A 23,797-nucleotide genomic window follows, 5' to 3' on the forward strand; every position below is an offset into this window, starting at 1 on the left:
AGCTAGGTGACAAACTCCATAGGATGGCACCACTGTTTAGCTGCAGACACCCTATATCTGCATCCCTCCTTCACTTGCCAAACATGCTAGGGTGCTTGGTTTGTACTGTGGAAAGCACTGCAGCTGTTCTTCTAGTAGTCTGGACAGCCACTGCAATAAATGGTGATATAACATGCTGAAACAATTGCTTAGCTGGAGTTGTGGGTTTGTATTTGTTTATTTCTTTTTTTCTCCCCCAAGTCAATCACTGAAGAGAAGTACAAAGTAACGGAGTGTATCAAAGATGCTGCTATTGTGGTCAAGAATTCTAAACAACCACCTTTAATGTTGAAGATCCTTTTAACTTCAACTGCTGTCAGAGAGGAGGTGGAGAAGAGAGCAGACAGAGGTAAACAATGTTTGGAAAGATCCCATTTTATTGGCATGCATGTGTCTTCTCATTGATATTTAAGTGTAGTGTGTCACAGAGGGGCAGTACCTACCTGCCTGCATTTTGTCGTTTAATATTGAGAGCTGGTTTAAAATGTTCTACTCCACTATATACCGGTCTCACATTTGTGTGCTTTCAGCACTGACAGTACTGCAGTACACTCAGTAAATTTTTTTTAATTGGTCTTAAAAGAGTTTTTATTGACTTGCTATGGCCTTTGTTGAATTAACTCTAATGATCCTTTCATTGGTATTAGGAGTAGTGGTGGCTAGTTTTCTTGTTTTATGTAGGTGCTGTGGTCTTAGGAAATTAGAAATTTATATCTTGACTTAAGAAAGGAATCAGTAAGTAGAGTGGAAGCTCAGAAGAGGTGTGTGTGTGTGTGTGTGTGTGTGTGTGTGTGTGTGTGTGTGTGTGTGTGTGTGTGTGTGTGTTTATTTAACATTTGTTAACCAGGAAACTCCGACTTGGGACGAGGCAATTCTCGGTAGAGGCCCAGGGAGAAAGGCTCCAGGTGCATATGTTTGTAACATGGGGGGAAATCAGAGCAAACCCACACAAACGCAGGGAGGACATGCAGACTCCACACAGAAGGCTCCCCAACCATGAATTGAACCAGAGAACTTCTTGCTGTGAGGCAACAACGCTACCACTGCGCCATCCACATATACACACACAAACACACACACAGACACATACATATCTATATATGTATGTATATCTATCTATACAGATATCTGTGTGTATGTGTATATATATATATATATATATATATATATATATATATATATATATATATATATATATATATATATATATATATGGATCTACCTGACTACATCGAAACACCAAAAGAGCGAAAACGACTTCACCGACACCACATCATCGACAGTTCACAAACACGACACCTCATGCACTCGACACATCATAACAACAAACAAAACAAATCCCCTATCCAAAACCCACACACACAACACAAGCACACCAAAATCCTTACAAACCAACACTAACCCATACATACACAACTATCTACAACCCTAACCCAAACCCTTACCCTAAGGTCCATCATTATCGCACACTCACCTAACCCGCGCCCTAACCCTAACTCACTTATCCCACCCCTATCCCTACACACCGCCAACATCGCACACTTACCTTACTCGCACCCTTACCTAACCCGCGCCCTAACCCTAACTCACTTATCCCACCCCTATCCCTACACACCGTCAACATCGTACACTTACCTTACTCGCACCCTAACGTCCGTCACTACCGCATACTTGCACATCCTTTCCCCATCTCAGTGTTCTCAGCGTCGGTGTCTTCCTCCGTCGGTCTTCTGCCGTGTCGATCTTCTGGCGTCGGTGAAGTTGTTTTCGCTCTTCTGCAGTTTCGACGTACTCAGGTAGATCCATATATATATATATATATATATATATATATATATATATATATGGGTCCACTTGAAAACATCGAAATTACAAAATATCGAACTTCATATGGTCGAGACCATATGATCGATATTTTGAAATATCGAACATTTCAAGTGCAAACAAAAAAAATTAAAAAGAAGTGTATGCAGGAGTGCAAGCCCCCCTGCACCCCCCTACTTTAATATTCCAACTCCGAGATCGCACTACAGTGGGGTAAAGGGGAAATCTCCCATTTAGCGCTATATGTGGAAGCACTAAACAGGAGATTTCCTGTACCCTCTCTGCAGTGCCATCACAGAGATGGCACATACACAGTCACAGTCTGCAGGGTACCTTACTGCCCTGTAGAAACACTACTTTTTTCCGTGTTTACTCACCTTTTTCTTCCACTTGAAAACATCGATCTTATGAAAGTTCAATCATATGGTCTCGACCATATGACATTCGACCTTTTAAAGGTTCGATGTTTTCAAGTGTAACTATATATATATATATATATATATATATATATATATATGTGTGTGTGGTTTACTATTGTTTCTTCAAACTGAAAAACATTTTCCGTTCGGAAAAATGAATAGTAATACCGAAATTAAAAAAAACAAATGGTGACAATGTTGAACCGAATGCTCGACACATTTGACTCGACATTGTTGTCGAAGCCACCATGTGATAGCCATATAGGAGCTGATGTAAATAAGACTCCTTTATGACAAATCGCATTTTTGCAGGGGGACAAGCCCCCCTGCACCCCCCCCCACTTATATATTATAACTCTGAGATTGCACTACAGTGGGGATGTGGATGAATTTCCACTGCCCGCTGTACCGCGATCTCCATGCAGATAGTCGACTTACGCTTATGCGAATGCAGTAGTGCATTCGCATAAGTGTAGTCGACTATCTGGTTCACAAATGTTTGTGCGCTCGACATTCTGATTTTCGGCAAATTGCAGCCAACAGAATGTCGTTCGCACAAACGTATGTAAACCTATATATATATATATATATATATATATATATATATATATATATATATATATATATATATTTATATATATACATATATATATATATATATATATATGTATATCCACACACACACACACACACACACACACACACACACACACACACGGATATTATATATATATATCTATATATGTGTGTGTGTGTATGTATGTGTATATATATATATATATATATATATATATATACACACATGTAAACAGCAAATCATCGATTCCATATGACCGAAAGCCAGAATTATGGGTTTGGCTTTATTGGCCTGAATGCACCCAAAACCAGGTAGCTGAAACACTGTATGTCCTTAGGGTTTCATTTGTATATGTCCCATGAACCTCCAGTACGGGAGGGGTTAAGATACTACAAAGTGAAAACTCTAGCTTGGCTAGCTGTAGTGACTGAGGGAATGGGCTTATATTCTTGGTCCAAGATGCCATTCCTCAAGATATTTCCTTTTCTCCAAAATATGGTGATCTTGGAGTTGGTATACATAAGTACAGGGGTGTGGGGAGCTTACCACTCACATGAGGGAGAGCTTAACCCATTAGCAAAAAGAAGTTATTAGGAGAAAAGCAGTTTTCGAGACTCACTCTTTTCCAGGTTTTCAGTCCTTTTTTGGGCTTTTTGGCATTCATCATTTTGATAGGAAACCATAATAGATTTGTTACCATTTATCAGCTTGTGTTGTGTCTGCTAAATAACTGTGTATCAAGTTCACTGTGATACTGTGTGCTGATGTTTAGGCTGGATGTTCCATGAATAAGTAGCCTGTGCAACACTTTGTCAAAGACCTTGGACAAGTCAGTAAATGACTATGCTTGATGACCTTGGTTCCATAGCTGGGTTATTTTTCTTTTAAGGTCACTAAGGCTGTAGCAGTAATATTTCCCAGTGGAAACCATATTGTTATGAGGTCATTTGTTATTCAATGGTTTTCAAGTTGATTGTGTATGCATTTTCTAGAGTTGTGATATAATTGCAATTGGTCAGAACTTTGTAATGTTGACTAAAGTTCCTAGTTTGTGCATTGGTTTAATATAAACTTCTTGACAAATGGCTGGGACATGTTGTTTTGTAATGGATCTGTTGATTAGAATTGCAGTGGGAAATACTATGTTACTATCAGCTATATTTTAGGTATTTCCTAGGAAGGGGGAGGGTTGGCTTATTTTTTAGTAGTAGCCTTTTTATGGTAAGCTGGTACAATATATAGTGTTAAGCTGCTGTATTCTAGTTATTAAGTATCAGTTTGTCTCTGCTTATGCTGGTTAACTAAAGATTGATAGAGAGTCTATGAAATGCTCAGCTTCATGTGATAAAGGGTTAGGTTGGGGTGTTTTTTTCTGGGGGAAAATGTTTTGCTAATTGTGTTCCAGAATTGTTTTGGATTGTGTTGGTTAGATAATTGTAGCTTATTAAAGCAGTTTCTTTTGTCTTTGTGTACTGTTTTATTCAGTTTCTAAGAGTTTTTGTAGTTTTGCAGATTGGTAATAAGAGTTATGTTTTTCTAGTTCCTCCAACAGAATCCCTTAAGGAAGTAGCTTCCTTACTGTCAGGGAATAGCCAGGGTGCCACTTGTACTTTACTCTTTTTTTATGGATGGAGAATGGTGGGTTTAGTTTGTTTAGAAATGTGTTGAAGTAATTTTCAGCATTGTCTTAGAGGAAAGTTTTTAAGTGGGGTCCAGCTGTATTGGTTGAGTAATGAACGTTAAAAGGTGTCCTGATATTTTTATTTATTGAGCAGATGTTGGTGAAGTAACTATTTTACTTATTTGTCCATGTTTCCAAATTGCAAAGATCTTGTATTAAGTACATTACATATAGATTTTACAATACTGGGAAGTTTGAAAGTAGAACTTTTTAAGCATTTTTAATAGTGGGATCTGCATCGTGGCCTTTATTACACTAAAACTGTGTGGACTTTGCTATAGTAGCATACTTTTTTGTTTAACGCTTCTTGTAATATGTCCTTGGTGGACTGAAGGGATTTCCCACATGGCACACTTAAGAAATTAGGGTCTGTATTATATTTGTGAAAGCCGACAATGTTGAATCTGACATTGTCAACATGAGAATAGCAAACGCTCAGAATCTCGAGCGTGTAAATGGAAATCTCTGTAAGGGGAGATTTCCATTTACTGCAATGTAGTGCGGTCTTAAAGTTGGTATATTTAAGTAGCAGGGGGTGTGGGGTGCAGCCCCCCACATGGGGGGTGCAGGGGGGCTTGCCCCTCTGCTTAAACCCGTTAGGGTACTTTTTTCTTTTTTTTTTGTCTTTTTATAAGGTCGACGTTTGAAGATATCAACCATATGGTGTCAACCATATATTGTTCGATGTTTTCAACTGTTGATCTTATAATATAGACCCCAGAAATTACATTCATAAACCTTTGTTCAGAACTTATTTTCAAAATGCATTAAATCTGTACAACAAGGCAACAGAATAAGAAGTGGATTTGAGCTGAGTTTTTACTTATTTAATTGAAATCTTTTAGTACTGAAAAAGTTAGCTGTAAAGCATAAGTTTACACATATTTAGGTTTAAGTATTTTGTGGGAGATCAGCTACAGTTTTGAGGAAGCTTTTTCTGCAACAGATAGCTTTATTTAAAGTTTACCTGGTCTTTTTTAATTATATCCCTCCATAGAAACACCAAGGGTCAGTGACCCCGCGGATGTTCTGGACAGTCAAAAATGTCTTGCTGCCTTGGCATCACTCCAGCGCACCAAGTTTTTCCAGGTTTGCATTTGTTTTTATTTGTATTTTATTGGAAATAAAATGCAGTATATGTCTTGATACAGTTGCTAAAAAGCACTTAAAGCAACAATAATTTATAGTGTAACTCAGTACGTACTGCATTGTTATAAAAGTAAGTATTTACGTGTCTGAAATGTGCTTGCAAAACAAAATATTTAGAATAATTATAGTGTGTCCTTGACATAGTTGCAGTGCAAGGTACATTCTGTGTCCATTGTGCTTTGAGCTGTTATGTTTCTGTTGTTGTAGGTTAGAGCTGCAGGACTGAAATCATGTGTGATTATTACTAGAGTTTTCAGAGATCTGTGCAACAGAATGCCTGTCTGGAAACCACTTAAAGGATGGGTAAGTATATGTGCATTTTGAAAATATTTGCATAGGTAACTGATTCTATGCATTTTCTCTGTATTAATGAATTTGTGACTGTGGTACCAGTTAAGTATTCTGCTTTCTTAGTGCCACAAAGAGGCCATGCTTACAAGTTCCTTCCTCAAATCTTTAATCTATATACACAGGTTCATTCTGTGATGTAACTGTTGTTTTACTGATCTGTACGTAGAATGCGGTTGGGCTAGTCTGCCCTCTGCAGACTAGAAGTTTTATATTTTTGTAGGCTTGTCTGTTCAGGTTTGCACAGTCTACTGTTTTTTAAATTTTTGCTTACTGGTAAAATGTGTCACTTTTTAGTAAGTGGACATATGGGGCAAAAAATGTCAGGAAACAGTCTACTTCAAGACTGTGCCCTATTGTTGTTTAACAACTCCTTCCTTCTCCCTTCACTCATACTAAACTAATATTTTGTAAGGATCTCACCTGCTGATCCCCTCACCTTAGCTCATGCAGGATAGAGACTTTGGAGAATTGATGAGGCAGGGTGTAGCCACCTTAGCTGATGTAGGCTGGAATCTTTAGAGGGTGACCCATGCAGGGATCAATATGCGGGTCTCTTACATAGTGCTGACTTGGTATAGGTGAAGGGAAGTTTTTTTTTTTTTTTCCAAACACCTTTATTGAATTATCACTTGTAACATAAGCAAATGTACATTCATATAAAAGTAATCATATTATAATTAACATAAACATTTTACTTCACATACATTGCTATATGTCATATAATCTAAGTAACATTATATAAATTATTCAATTCCTGATTTTTTTTTCTTTTTTTTAAACAAAAAACATCATTATTAAACCATCACTTACTACATAGGCAATGATACATTTATACAAATGAAAGCAATCCACACCTACACAATCCTAGTTGCAAGCATTTTACATCACAATCCATGCTGACACACTCCAGTTGCAAACATTATACATCACTTATAATCTGCCCAATCTTTTTCAGTCAAACATTACACAGCTAATTTAAGTCCTGCCACCTTTTAAACCTCATTCCTCTATTGTATGCATTGTTTCCACAATTCACATTTTTTCTATGTAGTTTGCTGCTACCTTTTTCTAAAGATTTCAATTCCAGTTGTTTTATCTCTGTTACTATATTCACTACTTCCAGTATAGTTGGTTTAGATATTGATTTCCATTTTCTAGTAATTGCTTTTTTGGCAGACACCATTATTAGACACAGCAAGGCCTTACCATGTCTAGACAACTCAGATTCTGTATCATAGCTCAGAAAAATCATCCCCCTCTTCAGACCAATCTGCCCAACCATCATTTGTGACAGTGCATCCTGCAGGGAATCCTTAAAGTCCACCAATTCACTGCACTCCCAGAAAATGTGTTCCCAATTACCTCTTTCTTCCCTGTCAAACCTCCAACATTTGCCATTTGCCTGAGGAAAAATTCTCTGGATTATACTTGGGGTGTAACAATATCTATGTAAACATTTCCAGGCAAAACTCTTAAATCTTCTAGATTTTGTTGCATATTTCGGAGACATATATATATTTTCCCATTGTTTCTTTGTGAGTTGCTTATCCAAAGGAAGGGAAAGTTTATTGAGAACATCTTGAAGTAAGCTGTGTACTGAATTTGGTCTGCTGTTTCTGTGATAAATTGAGCCTTGAACACCAGGAAAGCAGAGGTGATCAGTGGGTAACTTGGAGGTTTTGAATGTCCCTACATACAGCCCTCCTATTGTCTGGCAGCAGGTATGCTGCAGTGTTTGTTACACTGAGCACCCATGCCAGGTGGTCGGTGGAAGTGCATGCAGTCCTTGGGTGGGCTCATGTTTCTATGTTCTTGTTTGCATGGAGTACACTTTTAGGCCTTTCACCACATGGTGCTCCATGTGTAGGATAAAACTTAATACTTCCTCAGAATGGGTGAGCTGGTGCTAGATGTACACATTCACACACCAGTGATGGTTATCAGAAGATCGTGTAGTCCTTGGGTGGGCTTACACTTTCACGTTCTTTTGTGCACGGAGCATACTTTTATCCCTTGCCCCAGACAGTGCTCCATGTGTAAGACAAACCTTAATACTTCCCCAGGTTAGGTGAGCTGGTGCCAGCTGTACACATTCACACACCAATGGTGGTTCGCTGAAGTGCATGCAGTCCTTGGGTGGGCTCATGTTTCTATGTTCTTGTGTGCATGAAGCATACTTTTAGGTCTTTCCCCAGATACTGCTCCATGTGCAGGACAAAACTTAATACATCCCCCAGGATGGGAGGGCTGGTACCAGCTGTTTAGTAACATTCCTTACTGGATGATTTTTTCAGTGACTAGGCTGTATATTGCTCCTGGCTAATAGGGGCACACTCAAGACTCCATTCCTATCTGCCCTGGATATGCCAGAAGTCTTTTGAATGTTTTGATACAGTGGGATGATGTTTGAATTTCTTCATCTGATATTCTAAGCGTTGCACATTTTTTTTTTGTAAAATCTAGCCCTTGTGTTCAGAGTGTGGTGGGGACAGCATGCACTACTTTCTGAGAGGTGCTGGCTAAGGTATTGAATCCTGCCCCCCATGGTCCCCAGTTCTTTTCTACTTGTTACAGACTTTGGATTAATCCTGTTAGGAGTGTTGTCTTTAGCATGTATCTGTACAGGCCGCCATTGAAGTGATGCATCAACATATAAGACCATTTTCTTTAGAGTAACAGGTTATCTCTTAAAATTTGCACAGAGAGCTTGACTAAGATAGAAATACACACGGAAAACAACAGGAACACAGGAAGTGCAAGTACTTATGATTTATGTATTTAAACAATAGTTATATTTTAACTAGTATTTTATAGTTTAGGTGAGCAGGCTTTTTCACCAACAATAGCTTAGTAGTGAAGCAGTCAGAATGATGATGGGGGTCTCATTCTGAATGCTGGTTGAAGCATGCACTTCTTTAGAGCTGTGCAGCTAGACTTAAACCAGAGCATTTGTCTTCTAAAGCTTCTGATTTGATAAAGCACTTCATCATCTGGGCTCTGGTTCAGGGGTCATGTTGCTGCACTCTCTTTCTCCTCTTGGATTACTTGACATATTGTGTTGGGGGGGGCAAAGGTGCTTCTGCACATAGTTCTTTTTGTGCTCTACAGTGAGCATGGGTTGTGGCTAACCCACTTAACTTCTAAAAATACAAATAGTGAAAGAAAATACAGTTAAATAGATAAACATGTACAGTTGTACTCCTTGTTTGGGAGGTACAGAGAGAAGCATAACTTTGAAAAACATATGTGCTTTATGCTAAAGTAATGCTGTTCCTTAATGAAGGCAGTAAGGCTGGATATTTCAGATGCTGAATATAATGATACTACCAAAAGGCACCAAATAACCTTGTAACAAAGCATCCATTCAAATTTAATATGAGCACATATATTTAAACTTTTCACTTGTTTAAACTATAGAGTACACCATGATATATGTGTAACTAAAGGGTGCCACAGTGTTCAGGCTGCATCCAGAATGTATCTTTTATCTCTGTTCTTTAGAAGATAAATGCCAGATTACAATACCTTAGTGAATGGAGGCTTAGTATTTCCCAATTTTATATATATTTTTTCTTTCAGCCAAAGAGTTTCACTGTTTCCCCAAATAGGAAGCCTAAGTAACGTAGACCTTCATAGGGTCCTCTGGTCACTAATGCACAGTGTGTGCTGCTCATTATGCCTAGTTATGTGAAGAAGAAGGTATGAGAAACAGGAAGTCTACCTTAGGTCATGCAAGGTGGTGACTTTAAAGGAGTGACCAGGACAGGGATGAGCAGGAGGCTCACTTGCAAAATGATGGGTCGGGATTCAAGATGCTGTCTACTAATTTATCCAGGGGATGGCCACTGTGCCTCCACATATTGTATATTGTTATTTTTTCACCTTGGGATTAAAGTTGTATCTCATAGGTTCATAAGTTATTATTAGGCTTATGACCCCAAAAGGCCTTTTAAGACTAGCCGTGCTTCCCAAAGGTGAGAATCAAACCCTTTACGTTGTGTCTGCAAGGTAAACACTTTAACCATGATGCCATTCCCCAACCCACAAGTGTACATTTCTGATGCTACCTCTACTTTATTGTCTTTCAGCATGACCATGTGTGACTTAAACATCAGTACTTTCATACTAACAGCACCCTGTCTAGATTTGACCTGTCAAACCAGTGAAATAACACCACACAATTGAGATTACTATCAGTATTTGCCATAGACACAGACATTTACCTTTGTGTCTGTGAGGTGAAGACTTTAACCATTATGCCAAACGCATCCTACAACCTCTGTTAGCTGACAGTGCTGAGGGGAGAAAGTGTAGTCTGCCTTTAATCATTATTGTTGACGGCGAGTTACAGGGTTCTGGTGCACAATCAATGCTGACCCTGTGGAGCAGCGTTTCTGCAGTTCTGCTGTTCATGTGGAAAGATTATTTGAGTCATCCAGTGAAGACTGTCAGCTTGAACATAAGCTAAGGATGCTGTTTTCTTTCATCTGTTCTCCTAAGTGCTGCTTTAGTGGACTTAGTCTTCTAATTTAGACTTTACTCAGGCTGTTCCCTGGATGACAGCATCAGGGGTGTCTGCTGGATAGTGTTGTACCACCTGTCATTTAAGATAAGAGCAGCCATTCTAGATGCCTCTTTGCATGGAGGTGTACTCTTTGGGTAGAGTTTTCAACCAAATCAAAGACCTGCAGAAGAGCAATGAGGGAGGTAATGTGGAACACGTACACACATACAAACACACACACATGCACCTGTCTCCGTCTTTTCCTAGACCTTGTTGCTTGTGTAGTTCAGGAGTTTCCTTTTAGCCTTTGCTTGGGTTCACATGGTTGCAGGCCATGGGGTTCCTTCATAGGTGCATAGGTGTGTACTAGGCTAATGGCCCTGGAGCCTTTACAAGCCTAGCCCATAGAAGTGCCCTAGCATTGTGCCACCCGACATTAGTTCCCAGTGCCTCTATCAAGTAGATCCACTGGAGTGATCCCCGGGGTGAACTTTCTATTTCCCATCCACTCATCAAGATTTCTCCTGAAGAGGGCCAGTGAGGTGCTCTGCTTGAGGTGTATGGGAAATCTCTTCCATAGCATGAGCATTCTTTGGATTATGAACCTGTCCCTCCAGCATGTTCTGTTGATTGTGGTAATGAGGTTGAGGTCTCTGGAGTGTGTGGTGCGGAAGGATTGGGATTTCTTTAGATGTAGCATTTCTAACAGAGCTGGGTCAGACATGGCTTTATAAGTCCAGCATAGATCGCCTCTTAGTAAATGATATGAGACAGAGAATAGCTGGAGTTTTTTGAGTCAGTCCATGTAGGACATGTGTTTAAGGCCTAGGATCATCATCATGAGGTACTTTCGTGGCCTTTCCAGCTGTTGCAAGTGTCTAGTGAGGTACATGGCAAATGGAGCATTATACTCAATGATTGGTCTAATGAGGGGAGAGTAGAGAGAGACGATGACCTCTTTCTTCCTAGATGCAAAACCCTTATTAGTGAGATGTGCCACATAAAAGGACTTTCTGACCACAGTGGCAATGTGGTGGCTGAAGGAGAGGTTGCTGTCACCTTGTGTCCCCAGATCTCTTATAATGCCTTCAGTGTTCAGTGGGCTCCCATTGATGTGGTAATTAGTGGGAACTGAGTTTTTCCCAAAGGGGATGACGACGTATTTTTTGGCATTAAGGCATGGATACTCGCTATTGTCTCGTTCTTGTTTGCTGAAATGACCCTGGAAATCATAGCTTTAGTAACCTTGGAAAGGTTGCTGAGATGGGTGAAAGCTTGGACTCATCTGTACCTTAGGAGAGGTGTCATGAAGGTCATGTTTACTGGCCTCTGCTACCTAGACCATCAACCTGCATTCTTGACATTCTGACCCATTCTTTCCCCATTGGCTGGTCATTACTTCACATAGTCAGCTGTGTGAGTGTCAGGCGGATGTGTGTCATTATTCTTGGGCTGCATATGTCACAAGTGCAATGGACCTGCCTGCATCCATCTCTCAGCACAAGCCAGTGCTGGGCAAGCCACTGCACATGTCATGATCCGAATACACCTAGCTGTGTTCCATCCAGAGGGCTGTAAGCTGTTCACCTTTGCTATATCCTCCAGTATGAGAGCTGGTAATTGAACCTGGGCTGTAATAGGATCTTTATCTACTTACCATATAGAGATGGCATTAGCCACTTTTGTGACTGTTCCATCAGGCTGGCTACTGATGCTGGTGGTTCTTATGGTGGTGAAGTGTCTAGCTGAAGAGTGGTGAATTTTGCCCTACCAGTGTAATTATAAGGTTCTCTTACTTCAGTCAAACCTGGTTATTTACCACATAACAAGATGCCTTGCTGATAAGCCTGTTGTAACTGTGGGCCATGTTTCTTTTCTTGTTTGCTCTGGAAAGGGAGTGGAGACCAGTGCCCCTCCTGCCCCAGTTGGGCAGTCAGGTTATAGAGCAGTACATAAACAAGCAAGCTTGCATTCATAGTCCCAGAATACAGTCATTAGGTAGAGTGATCTAAAAGTAGTACTAGTGCAGATGTACTTTCTACAATTATTTTTCTATCGATTTCAGATGAAGCTACATAAGGGGGTGGGTTTGGCATGGTCATTGGGATCTTCTCCTCATGGACACAAGGATACAGGGTTTAATTCTGACCTCAGGTTGTTGGCTGGGCTTGAGATGATCCTTCAGGTCAGTTAACCTACCATTCATCTATCAACCTATAAGGAAGCAACACGGCATGTGGATGCTTTGAAGAGCATTTTCAGGGCATTTTAAGAGTTTTTAACAGTATGTATGACTAAAACCAGTATGCAACTACCATGAATGCTGAGTTTTGTGATGGAAAGCTAGCCATCAAACATTGATGAGAATTTAAAAATGGCTTGTAAAATAAGATTCAGACTTGCAGTGGAAAAATACTTGTGCTTTATGGGGGACTAGAGTACTATTTCATGGAAAGTGAGAAGTATATTATTGAATAAACTTCATATATGTGAACCTGGAGTTGTTAAAATGAACACAATAGGTACAAAAGTTATGCGGTAGTAAAAGTTAGATGAAAAAATCAAAAATAGGTGTGAAGAATTGTGTGCCTTGTGAGATGGAAGAGAGTATGCATAGACAAGCATCATTACCCCCACTAGAATTTTCATGTGAATTTTGGAAAAGGCTATATGTTGATTTTTGTAGGACCACTTATAAATAAATGTCTGATGTACCATATAATAACTCTATACTCTTTAATACTCTATAATATACCTGCTTCCCTTCCCTGCTGTCCTCTTATGGTCTGACCTACGTCTACCATCTCTCCCACCTCGTCTTGACTGTCTTTTTTCTTCTCCTCTCTTACTTATGATTCTGGCCTTGTGTCATTTCTTTTCTTTCCTTCATACTCCTTCTACTTCTCTTCCCTTCGAGCTTTTACTGTAATCTTCATGGCTGTTGCCTCACTGCATAACCATATGTTTTAGGTAAACTTGCTTTGAAATCGACAGAACATTGTGTATGAGTTTAAATTTTTGAGTTCCTTTAATGTATGCTGATTTTTGATTACTAGTTGATTTAAATGTATATTTTTATGTGAAAGTCTTTATTAACAATTTGTCTATCTGTCTTGCTTATGTTATGTGTGGAGCTTTTCTCCCCGGGCCTCTACTGAAAATGGACATATATCCAGCTAGACTAGCCCGGTCAACAAATGTAAAATAAAATAAATAAATAAATAAAATAAATAATCAGAAACCATTATTGTCTGAACTGAAAAAAAATCAGATGTAGAAAACCACATTGGCATCTTTACTAGTAACTAGTGGTCAACAGTGGCTTTGAACAACTGCAGAAAAAAGACTGGTACTGTTTCACTACTGAATAAGGTACCTCATACAGTAGACATTATTGCATGGACACAAATACCATTTTACTTAGTAAAGTTATTAAATGGTTCAGATAAAACAGTGTGATGTGCAGCAATGCAAGTAAGTGCAGGGTTTGTATTTACGTGACCCCTTACACTGGTGTAAAAGACTATCACTTGGGTTTAGTGTGCTCATTCTGTGCTCAGCACCAAGGGGCTTCAAACTACATACTTCATCTCAGTGTGTAACATAGAACTTCTGCATTTGGAAAGAGGAGTGTCCTGTACTGCCTTGGTTAATTTGTATGTCAGTTTGACTTACCTTGGATTCTTTTGTTTCACATGAGTCTTAGTTATTCCATGGGAGAGGGGTATTACAGTCTTATTCAGGGACAGATAGGGGAGGGGCATTACAGTCGGGAGAGGGGCATCACAGCCATATTCAGGGGCAGTATTAACCCAGAAGTGGCTGAAAGAGTTTTGTATTTTTGTCTTTTTGAAAATGTCCTGTCTTGGAATCTGAACTTCATAATTTACAGACATGGTTGTCCCCTTTGTCTCCCATCTGGTTTTCTTTCAGACCTGGTGTTAATCAGATGGAAGTATGTTCTTTGTAGCAATTACTTTAGCTAGATAGGGAAACCTAGTCACTCTTTCGCAGAGAATGCGTGTCCCTCGGGACTCACTCAACTTTTCTCCCTAAAGTGACATTAGAGTTACCTTTGAAGAAGTCCCTTTATTTTATTTTTCTCCTTTTTGTGATCATAATCCAAGGCAGGAAGAGTACTTATTATCTCTAATGATTTCTGATATTGACTCGTTTATTCATCAGATTGCATATATTCAGGAGCACAGATCAGTCTTTCCTGTCCTTTGTAGCAGGTAAGGAGACTTTGCCAAAGCAAGCCCATTGGGTGCTAAACTCTGGCTAATGCCATAAAAGATGCTGCCTCATAGTTGTGATTGTTTCATCTGCATTGACATTTTGGACATTTATGGTGTAGGCACTTGGTTGTTTTTGCATTTCCTCACCAAACATTATTGTTTAGATTATAATTCCAGGAGTTGGGCTTCCATTAGCACTTTGCTTTAGGATTGCTTTGTGAACCTTTACATTCTTGTATGCACCTCTGGCTACTATCTTTCTGAATAATTAATTGTATTGCCTGAGATTCCCCCCAAAAGCTTGTCATGTGCAGAGGCCTTCAGAGTCTAGGATAATTGGCACCCGTTCTCATTGTCAGTAGGATAACCGCTATCTACTCTGTCGTGAATAAGGTAATGGATTTCTGTTTTCACTGTTGTATAATAGTGGTTACCTACTTTATTTTCACTAGGAGAACTCTCAGGAGATCTGTGCAAATGCCTTCTGCAGTCAGCACTTGTTATCATTTTGCTGTATCTGATAGTCTTTGGTGAGGTTTTAGCTAGAGAGTGCAGGTGGAGGGTGTACCCTGTTAAGCAAGTGAGTGAACTGTACTGGTGGGAGGCAGGTATAGGCATGAAAGATTTTGTAATGACCCAAGAAAATGTCAGTAGGAAAAATATTAGCAGGTACACACTGAAGAAGAGTTTCTCACATCTTAACAAATGTGCTAAGTATGTATCTATTACACGCAGCAGATGAGCTTGGTACGTTGAGCTCTAAATCTAATGCAGGTTTGACTGTCAGGCTGAATCACTCATTTAAACTTTTTTCCCCTTATAACTTGTACAGCTTTGCAAGCACACACACACACACACACACACACACACACACACACACACACACACACACGTGCAGATTGTTGTTTGTGTTTCAGTGTCTCAGGAAAAATATTGTTCAGCTTTGTATATACTGCATTTTATGATTAAATATATCACATGGATGTTTTGGACAAATTAAAAACTGCAGGCAGTGTTTAAATGTTTTAAATGTGTAAAGAAGATTGTGGGTGAGTTTTGATATGTGGAAGTCTATATGTCAAAGGTTCCATTATGTACTCTAGAAAGAAGATTACTGGAAATTAAGAATCCCCATTCAGAGCATCAAAGGGAGAGACAGGGAGTAATATAACTGGGAAGGACGACTTGTGCATAACTTTTACAGTAATAGCAGGCATGATTTTCCAATCACTTAGATGGGACTCTTTTTAACCAAAGGCTCCATACTCTTTCCAGTCATCATAAAGGAGAGGAGATATACTAATGTTTATACTATTTATTATTCTGAAAAACACAACTGACTTTCTGTAAACCCGGAGGTCAGTGGAGCAGCTAGTCTAGAGGCTGAAGATATAATGGGCTCAGCAAAGTCATATCAGAATTTTGAAATGGGAAGGATTTATTGTATAAATGCAGTCAGAACTTGCCCTTTATGTGATGGAGAGTGAAAGCAGAAAATTCTGCACACACTTCACACTAACAAGGGATATTACTCTTCCCCTAGACAAATGATGTCCTTCTGGTAACTGTCCTACGAGGGATTTTCTGTCCACAGAAACATACAAGGGATGCATGCCCAGTGATTAAAGAAAGCCAGCCACCCCAAAACTGCAAGCAACTATACACAAAATTCAGGATAAGTAAACTCACAAGTTCAAGCAAGACAGAAGAAGCATGTTAAACTGTAGCAACAGTAAAATGCCTTAGTAAGAGAAAAGGTAGCGTTCACACAACTTCTGCAAATGTTTTAGTAATGACATGGTCAACAATAAGCAGCACAAAATGTTAATCTGACTAATGTGTTTCACACCTTGCCTTATGCTGACATTGCAGGTAAACTTGATACTTTACAAATGGATCCTTGTTTGTTAAGTTGGATAGCAAACTGGTTAAATGACAGAACCCACACAGCATAATTGTCAGGTGCCCCATCAGAAAATATGAAGGCAGGCAGTGGCATCCCCCGAGGCTTAGGGTTTTGAACTCCTCCTTTTCTGCATTTGCTTTTCTGATCCCCAGACTGGAAACCAAGATTTCTAACTAAGTCTGTAGATAATCACAAACTGGAAGTTATTGTTGAGGCCCCCACTGATACCCTAACTCTTCAGCAAGAACTTATAGACATAAAATGAGCACAGATTATAAATGCAAAAACATGCAATAATCACATTTGGTAGACAACTGCTGCCCTCAGCATACAGTATAGACAATACTCCACTTTAAAATGAAAATGTTGGAAGGGGGCTTTGGTCATGGCTTGGTAATTCGCTCTCCTTCAATCATCATGTTTCAACAGTCTTCAGAAAATCCTTCCTAGCACAGTTAATTGCCAAGGGAATATCAGTCAAATCTAAATAGGCCAATGCTGACTGTAATGATTAGGCTAATTAGTGGGTACAGTGCCCCCTTTGGAACATCTCTCACTAGACATATCAAACAGCTTGGAATATCCTAGAGGTCCCTAACTAAGAAGATCGTGAACTTAAAAGACCTTGAGTTACCAGGAGAGAGTGGAAGCGCGGCCCCTTTTTTCAGTATCTTACAGATTGTTGAGGGGAGATCTGTGCATTGATTTCCTTGCTATGAGAGACCAAGATGTCATGAATCTCTTGTTTTTCCACAAGTTTAATAGCCCCACAAATGCTCGAAGCAGGGGGTCTTAATCTTCACCAGCAGATAAACAACACAATGGAGAAACAAATTCCTTATGCTGTGTTTTCCGCACCTCTGGAATAGACTGTCTGCATATTAAGTGGTGCGATATACTGTCATCCTTCATATGAGACCTAGATGATTGGGATGAGCACCCTAAGGGTGGGTACTGGCAATGTGTAAATATTCATCAGACTCAAGTGCCTGAAAATTCATACGAGTCCTACGAATATGCAAATTTATGTACCTTCCTTTCTCTATAAACCGTGTTGCATTAAAATACGCATTTTGGATTGTTAGCATTTCAGGTGTTTCAGTATTTAACAACACAAGTACTCTTGTTAATTCTTTTTCAGCCTCTTGAACTGATATGTGAGAAAGCTATTGGTACAGTCAGCAGACCAATGGGAATAGGAATGGCATTTCGAAGGGTCCTGGAATGCCTTGCTTCAGGAATTCTTCTGCCAGGTATGTGATTAACATTTACAGAAAAATGTGACATTTCAAGGCTTGTTCAGTGTGTAAAAAGCTAGCTTTCTCTGGCCTACAGGCTTTTTAACCCTTTGGAAGTCAAACATTAAAAAAATTTCTACCAATGAACTCCATACTCTATGATGGACTGACTTTTTCATTTGTTGAAGCCTTTATCTATTTGCATGTTGCCATTCTCCAGTTTTACCAAATGTAAGTCATACACAGCAGACCCCCCCACCCCCCACCCACTGTAATACTGTCTGACTTCAGTGATGTTAGCACAGAAATGTGAAGGAGGAACTGGGATTACTTATCCTGAAGTGATCTAGTGGATGTGGAGGATTTAAATTTTGTAGTAGGCAGGTGGAACAGTGCTGAAGCTGTTAGCTTTGCTGCCTCAGTTTGTAGCCCTGTCATTTAGATCTGTTGTTTGTAACTGACTTGACTTTAGAATACCAATTCTCTTATCCCACTCAATTCTCTTTTTACACTCTGTCCTAAAAAAAAAAAAAAAACCTTTAGAGGAAGCTTAAACTATGTTTACTGTATGCCAGTTTTCTGCCATCCAGTTTTTATAGGGATCTGTTCAGCCTCTTTCCTCATCTCTGCACTGATAAACTGCTGTGTGCTTGATGTACAGTATCCCATAGTCTAGCAGTCGTCAATAATTCATTACATAAAGTCCACAGTGTTCATAGGTTCATAGGTTCATACTAGGCTATCTGCCCTAGGGCATTTATAAGCCTAGCCAGAATGTGTCTGGCTTTCGCCACCCATTTTAAATTTATTTTGCTATGCCCTTTTTCGAGGTTAGTATACTGTGCCTCTGTCTAACAGTGACACAGAAGTGATACCCGGGGTAAACCTACGATCTCCCATCCACTCATCAAGATTCCTCTTGAACAGAGTCAATGAGGGACTCTGCCTAACCTGGACTGAAGGAAGCCTCTGGGTTATGAATCTGTCCCTCCAGCATGTCCTATTTATTTCAATGCTGAGGTTCAAGTCTCTCGAGCGCGTAGCTCGATGGGATTTGGATTTTCTGAGGTGCAGCATGTCCATTAATTCCGGGTTGGACATGGCTTTATACGTCAGGCACAGATCGCCTCTGAACAGGCGGTATGCCACTGAGTAGAGCTGGAGTTTCTTTAACCGGGCAGCATATGGCATCTGTTTGAGCCCTTTGATCCTCTTGGTGAGGTACTTTTGGGGTCTTTCCAGTTGCTGCAGGTGTCTGGTAAGGTACATCCCAAAAGGGGCATTGTACTCAATTATGGGCCTGATGAGGGATGAGTAAAGAGACACGATGACCTCCCCTGATATAGATGTGAATCCCTTCATGATTAGGTGGGCTATCTAAAATGTTTTTCTAACCACTTTGGCCATGTGGTTGTCAAATCAGAGATTGCTATCAACTTGGGTCCCCAGGTCCCTAATTACTTCTTCTGTACTTAATGGATTACCACCTATGTGGTAATTTGTGGGCACTTTGTTTTTGCCAAAGGGGATGACTATACACTTTTTGGCATTTAGCTTGAGGCCATGGCTCTGGCACCAGTTGTCTGTTTCTATGAGGCCCTTTTGGAGGATGCTTGTGTCGGCTGGAGAGTCGATTATGGCGCCCAGTTTGCAGTCATCTGCGAACTTGGTCAGCCACAGTCCTTCCGTGTTGGCCTGTACCTCCGAGAAATATATACTGAAAAAGAGAGGTCCCAGGACTGAGCCTTGTGGGACACCACTTGTAACTGGTTTGGAGTCTGACATGGCTCCAGCAATTCTAACCATGTGGGTTCTGTCCTTGAGCCAGTTTGCAATCCATCTAGTGACATAGGGGTTTATATTTAAGCTGGTGAGCTTATCTATAATGCCCGAGTGGGGTATTGTATCGAAGGCTTTTGCGAGGTCTAGGTAGGCTGTGTGAACCACCTTCCCCTTGTCAATGGCCTTGGTGACTGTTTCAAAGAAATCAACCTGGTTTAAGAGGCAGGATCTGCCCTTAACAAAGCCGAACTGGGTAGGATCCAGTGTCTGTAGGTCCCCAATATCTTTATTTATGAGGTCCATGATGATCCTTTCCATAGCTTTGCAGACCAAGCTAGTCAGGCTTATGGGGCAATAGTTTCCAGGATCCGTTGAGGCACCACCTTTATGGAGAGGGACCACTATTGCTGTACGCCACTCTTTGGGCACATATCCTGCAGTAAGGCTGAGATTGAACAGTAGTTTTATGTTTGGGTTTAGCTCTTCTTGGAGTTCATGTAGGACGCAGCCCGGGACACCGTCTGGTCCCATTGATGCTGTGTTTTTTGCTTTGGAGAGGGCGGTTCTTACCTGAGCATCTGAGATGTCATGGGGGCAGCACTCTGCTGGGATAGATATTTGCCCTTTTGGTGGGGAGAAGTTTGCGCTGAACCTGTCAGCTAGGATGTTGGCAATGTCTGTGGGTTCAGTGTATTTTTTGTCATTTTGGACTAATTCTGAGCATATCTGGGAATTACCACCCAGGTTCCTAACATAACTAAAGAAAGCCTTGTGATTATCCTTAGTGTCCTGTGCAATTTTTCTCTCGAAGCTGGCCTTAGACAATTTTATGAGTGCCCGTAGTTTTTTGCTAATACTGATCAGTGATGCCTTCCCTTTTTGGGATTTTGCTCTATCATTTAGTAGCTTCCTCCTTCTGTTGTATAGTTTGTTTATGGCTGGGGTCCACCAGACAGGACATCTGCCTTTGGAGGATTGGGTCTTGGTTTTATTTGGGATCGCATGATCCATGCATTCCTGAAGGTGTTCATAGAATGCATTTATAAAGGATTCTGCGGTCTGGGCCGTATTTTCCACAGGCCCGGGGGCTTTGAAGGATTTCACCTCAGTTTTGAGAAGTGTGAAATTTGCTTTAGAGAAGTTTTTCACTGTGGTTTTCTGGGCAGGGGGTGGGGTCGGGATGTGAATATCCAGTGAGATTAGTTTATGGTCTGATCTTACCAGTGAGGGATACACTTCTGGTCTGGAGCATAGAGTCCCCATGTTGGTGATGATCAGGTCCAGTATGTTTTCCCCTCTTGTGGGAGTGGTAACAAGTTGTTCCATAGCATTTGAGTTTATAAATTCTAAGAACCTTTGCGCTAGGGTGTTGGAGCTAGAGTAATGCTCCCAGTCTATGTTTGGGTAGTTGAAGTCGCCCAATATAATGGTGTTTGGAGAGACCTTCATATTTTCCAGTGTTCTCAGAAAGGCCGAGTGGGGATCCTGGGTTTGGGAGGGTGGTCTATAGCAGGCTATAAACTGGAAGGCAGTTTTACCCACTGTTAGTTGCACATGGATAGTCTCTGATGCTTCGTGCTTTGCCACCAATCTGGAGGTGTGGGTATCTTTGATGAATATCGATACTCCCTCTCCTTTTGTGGTTCGGTCCAAGTTTTGGGGCCGAAAAGCATGGTATGAGGTATAACCTGGTAGTGCTGGGGTGCTCTCGGGAGCCCTGAACCAGGTTTCTGTTACTGCACAGATATCGATGTTCTCCATGCTAAGGAGAGTTTCGAGTGCGTGCATCTTGAGGTTTAGACTTCTGGCATTGAGTAGCATTACTCTTAGTTTCTTATCCCTTGTGATACCTATGGAGGTGGGTTTGTCTTTTGAGCCTTGCCTAAAAAAGGCACTATGGGGGTAGCAAGAGCCTTTGCCAATATCCAAAAGCCCAGGGGTGACAGCTGCAAGCCGTCCCTAGCGAAGCATCTTGGCTTGTCGAGCATATCATCCCAAGCTGACAGGCATTGGATCCCCTTTGAATGACACCAGTACTTAAGCCAATTGTTGAAATTGATCATCTTGTCTTCATATTGTGGCATCATTCTTGGTGAGGGTAAGATGCTACTCAAGGTCAGGGTCATACTGGCCTGGGCTACATGCTCAGAGAGCTCCTTTATGTCTCTTTTCATGTAGTCCAGGGAGGTACGTCTCAGGTCATTCATACCAGCATGGACAATGACTGAGTCATATTTGTACTTGCCTTGGAGTGACCTGAGTGCTTGTGTTATGTGGCGGATCCTAGCGCCCGACAGGCTGCTCACCGTGACCCTCTCCTTGTTCAGCCTGGTGAGCGGGATGTCAGTGTGCCTGACGATAGAGTCACCTATTACAAGTGTATCAGGTGTGTTGTTTTGTCTTAAGGGCTGTGACTGTTCGGCACACTGGCTTTGTGAGATATGTGTTGCACGTGTTTTGTTTTGGGGTAGCGGTTGCTTGGGTGTCTGCTTTGGAGGTCTCTGCTGCTTAGGCATATCTTTATTTAGAGCCTCCGAGTATGTTTTTGTGTGATTATGTGTTTGGTTTGCTGTCGTGGTAGGTCTATGTGAGACTGGAATTGTAGTGAGTGTGGTTTCCTTCTCCTCCTGACTGGTTATGCCAGTACTGAGTTGAGAGAGCTTAGCCTCAAGTTTGGCTATATGGTTGCATCTCTCACATGTGTTGGAATTTGTTGGGAGGAGGAGAGGGTTGTCTGTGTACATGAGGCAGTTGTTACATTGCCTCAAGATTCCCAGATTCACCAGCTGGACCGGAGAGGAGATTGACAACTGACCTTTGGACATGCTAGAATAATATTGGGAATTCCTTAATAATTGAAAACAAGGGCCAGTGGGCAGTGAGGGTGTAGTGCTTTTAATTTTTAGTGCTGACTTATATAATTGCTTTAGCGAGCAAGTTCCAGGTAACTTAAGTGCAATGTGTTACAGGTAACTTAAATGCAAAAACGACAAACAGTAACTTTCTTTCAAGTGAAACAAGGAAATAAGTACAGTAAGCAATGCAGATATCACTAGTGATCCACAGAAGTGCTGAGAAGCCACGTATTAGGTGGAATTAGCGTTCCAGGGAAATAACAAGCAAACAAACAACAAGCATATAAACAAAGCTAGATTCAGCAGGCCTGGATCTAGTCTATGCTACAGCAAGCAAGGTGTATCAATTTCAGTAAGATACTGTTCAAATATTCAGGCACTATAAACCTTTAACCAGAAATTCCCAGCTCAGAAGGGCAGAGTCCAGCCTCTTCTCCCACAAGAGTGCAGACCACGAACCTTCTTAATGTAAAATAACTGGCCTGAAGCCCAAGTGCTTAAACCAGAACTAATACACTTTAAGAATAACAGACACTGGGCTCTCAATCAGCAGTTTCCAACTTAGAAGGATGAAAGCTACCTGTTCTGCCACCACAGTGCATGCCACAAACCTTCCTAATGTAAAACAACTGGTCTGAAGCCCAAGTGCTTAATCCAAAAGACTTAGAATGATAGCTACACTTTAATCAAGTTACTACCAAGCAGTAATAAATACAATTGAATACTTTAGAGAATGCCTGGATTAGTGCTCAAGTTACACAAACAAAGCTAGATCCAGCAGGCCCGAATCCAGTCTATGCCATAGCAAACAAGGCGCACCAACTTCAGTAAGAAGCAGTTCAGATATGCATGCACTATAAGCCTTTAACCAGAAATTCCCAGCTCAGAAGGGCAGAGTCCAGCCTCTCCTCCCACAAGAGTGCAGACCACGAACCCTCTTAATGCAAAATAACTGGCCTGAAAGCCCAAGTGCTTAAACCAGAATTAATATTAGAATAACAGACACTGAGCCCTCAATCAGCAGTTCTCAACCTAGAAGGATGTAAGCTACCTCTTCTGCAACTACAGTGCAGACCACAAACCCTCTCAGTGCAAAACAACTGGTCCGAAGCCCAAGTGTTTAAACCAAAAGGCTTAGAATGAGTTACACCAAGCAGTAATAAATACAATTGAGTACTTTTAAGATGATGCAAAAGTAAAATAAAGTAGGTAGAAACACAAGTACAGTAAAAGC

General features: G+C 40.7%; 1 protein-coding gene across 1 annotated transcript in view; it reads left to right on the plus strand.

Annotated features, from left to right (window-relative positions):
• Positions 1 to 23,797, plus strand: part of LOC122792776 (interleukin enhancer-binding factor 3-like) — an 82,331-nt gene that overhangs the window by 6,064 nt on the left and 52,470 nt on the right. The window contains exons 4-7 of the mRNA XM_044060346.1: positions 241 to 388; positions 5,538 to 5,629; positions 5,897 to 5,992; positions 17,830 to 17,941. Of these exons, the coding sequence (XP_043916281.1) occupies positions 241 to 388; positions 5,538 to 5,629; positions 5,897 to 5,992; positions 17,830 to 17,941 (448 nt within the window). The remainder of the gene's footprint in view (positions 1 to 240; positions 389 to 5,537; positions 5,630 to 5,896; positions 5,993 to 17,829; positions 17,942 to 23,797) is intronic.

This window comes from Protopterus annectens, chromosome 2.part0 (genome assembly GCF_019279795.1).
Source record: "Protopterus annectens isolate FY-2018-M chromosome 2.part0, PAN1.0, whole genome shotgun sequence".
Classification (NCBI taxonomy): domain Eukaryota; kingdom Metazoa; phylum Chordata; order Ceratodontiformes; family Protopteridae; genus Protopterus; species Protopterus annectens.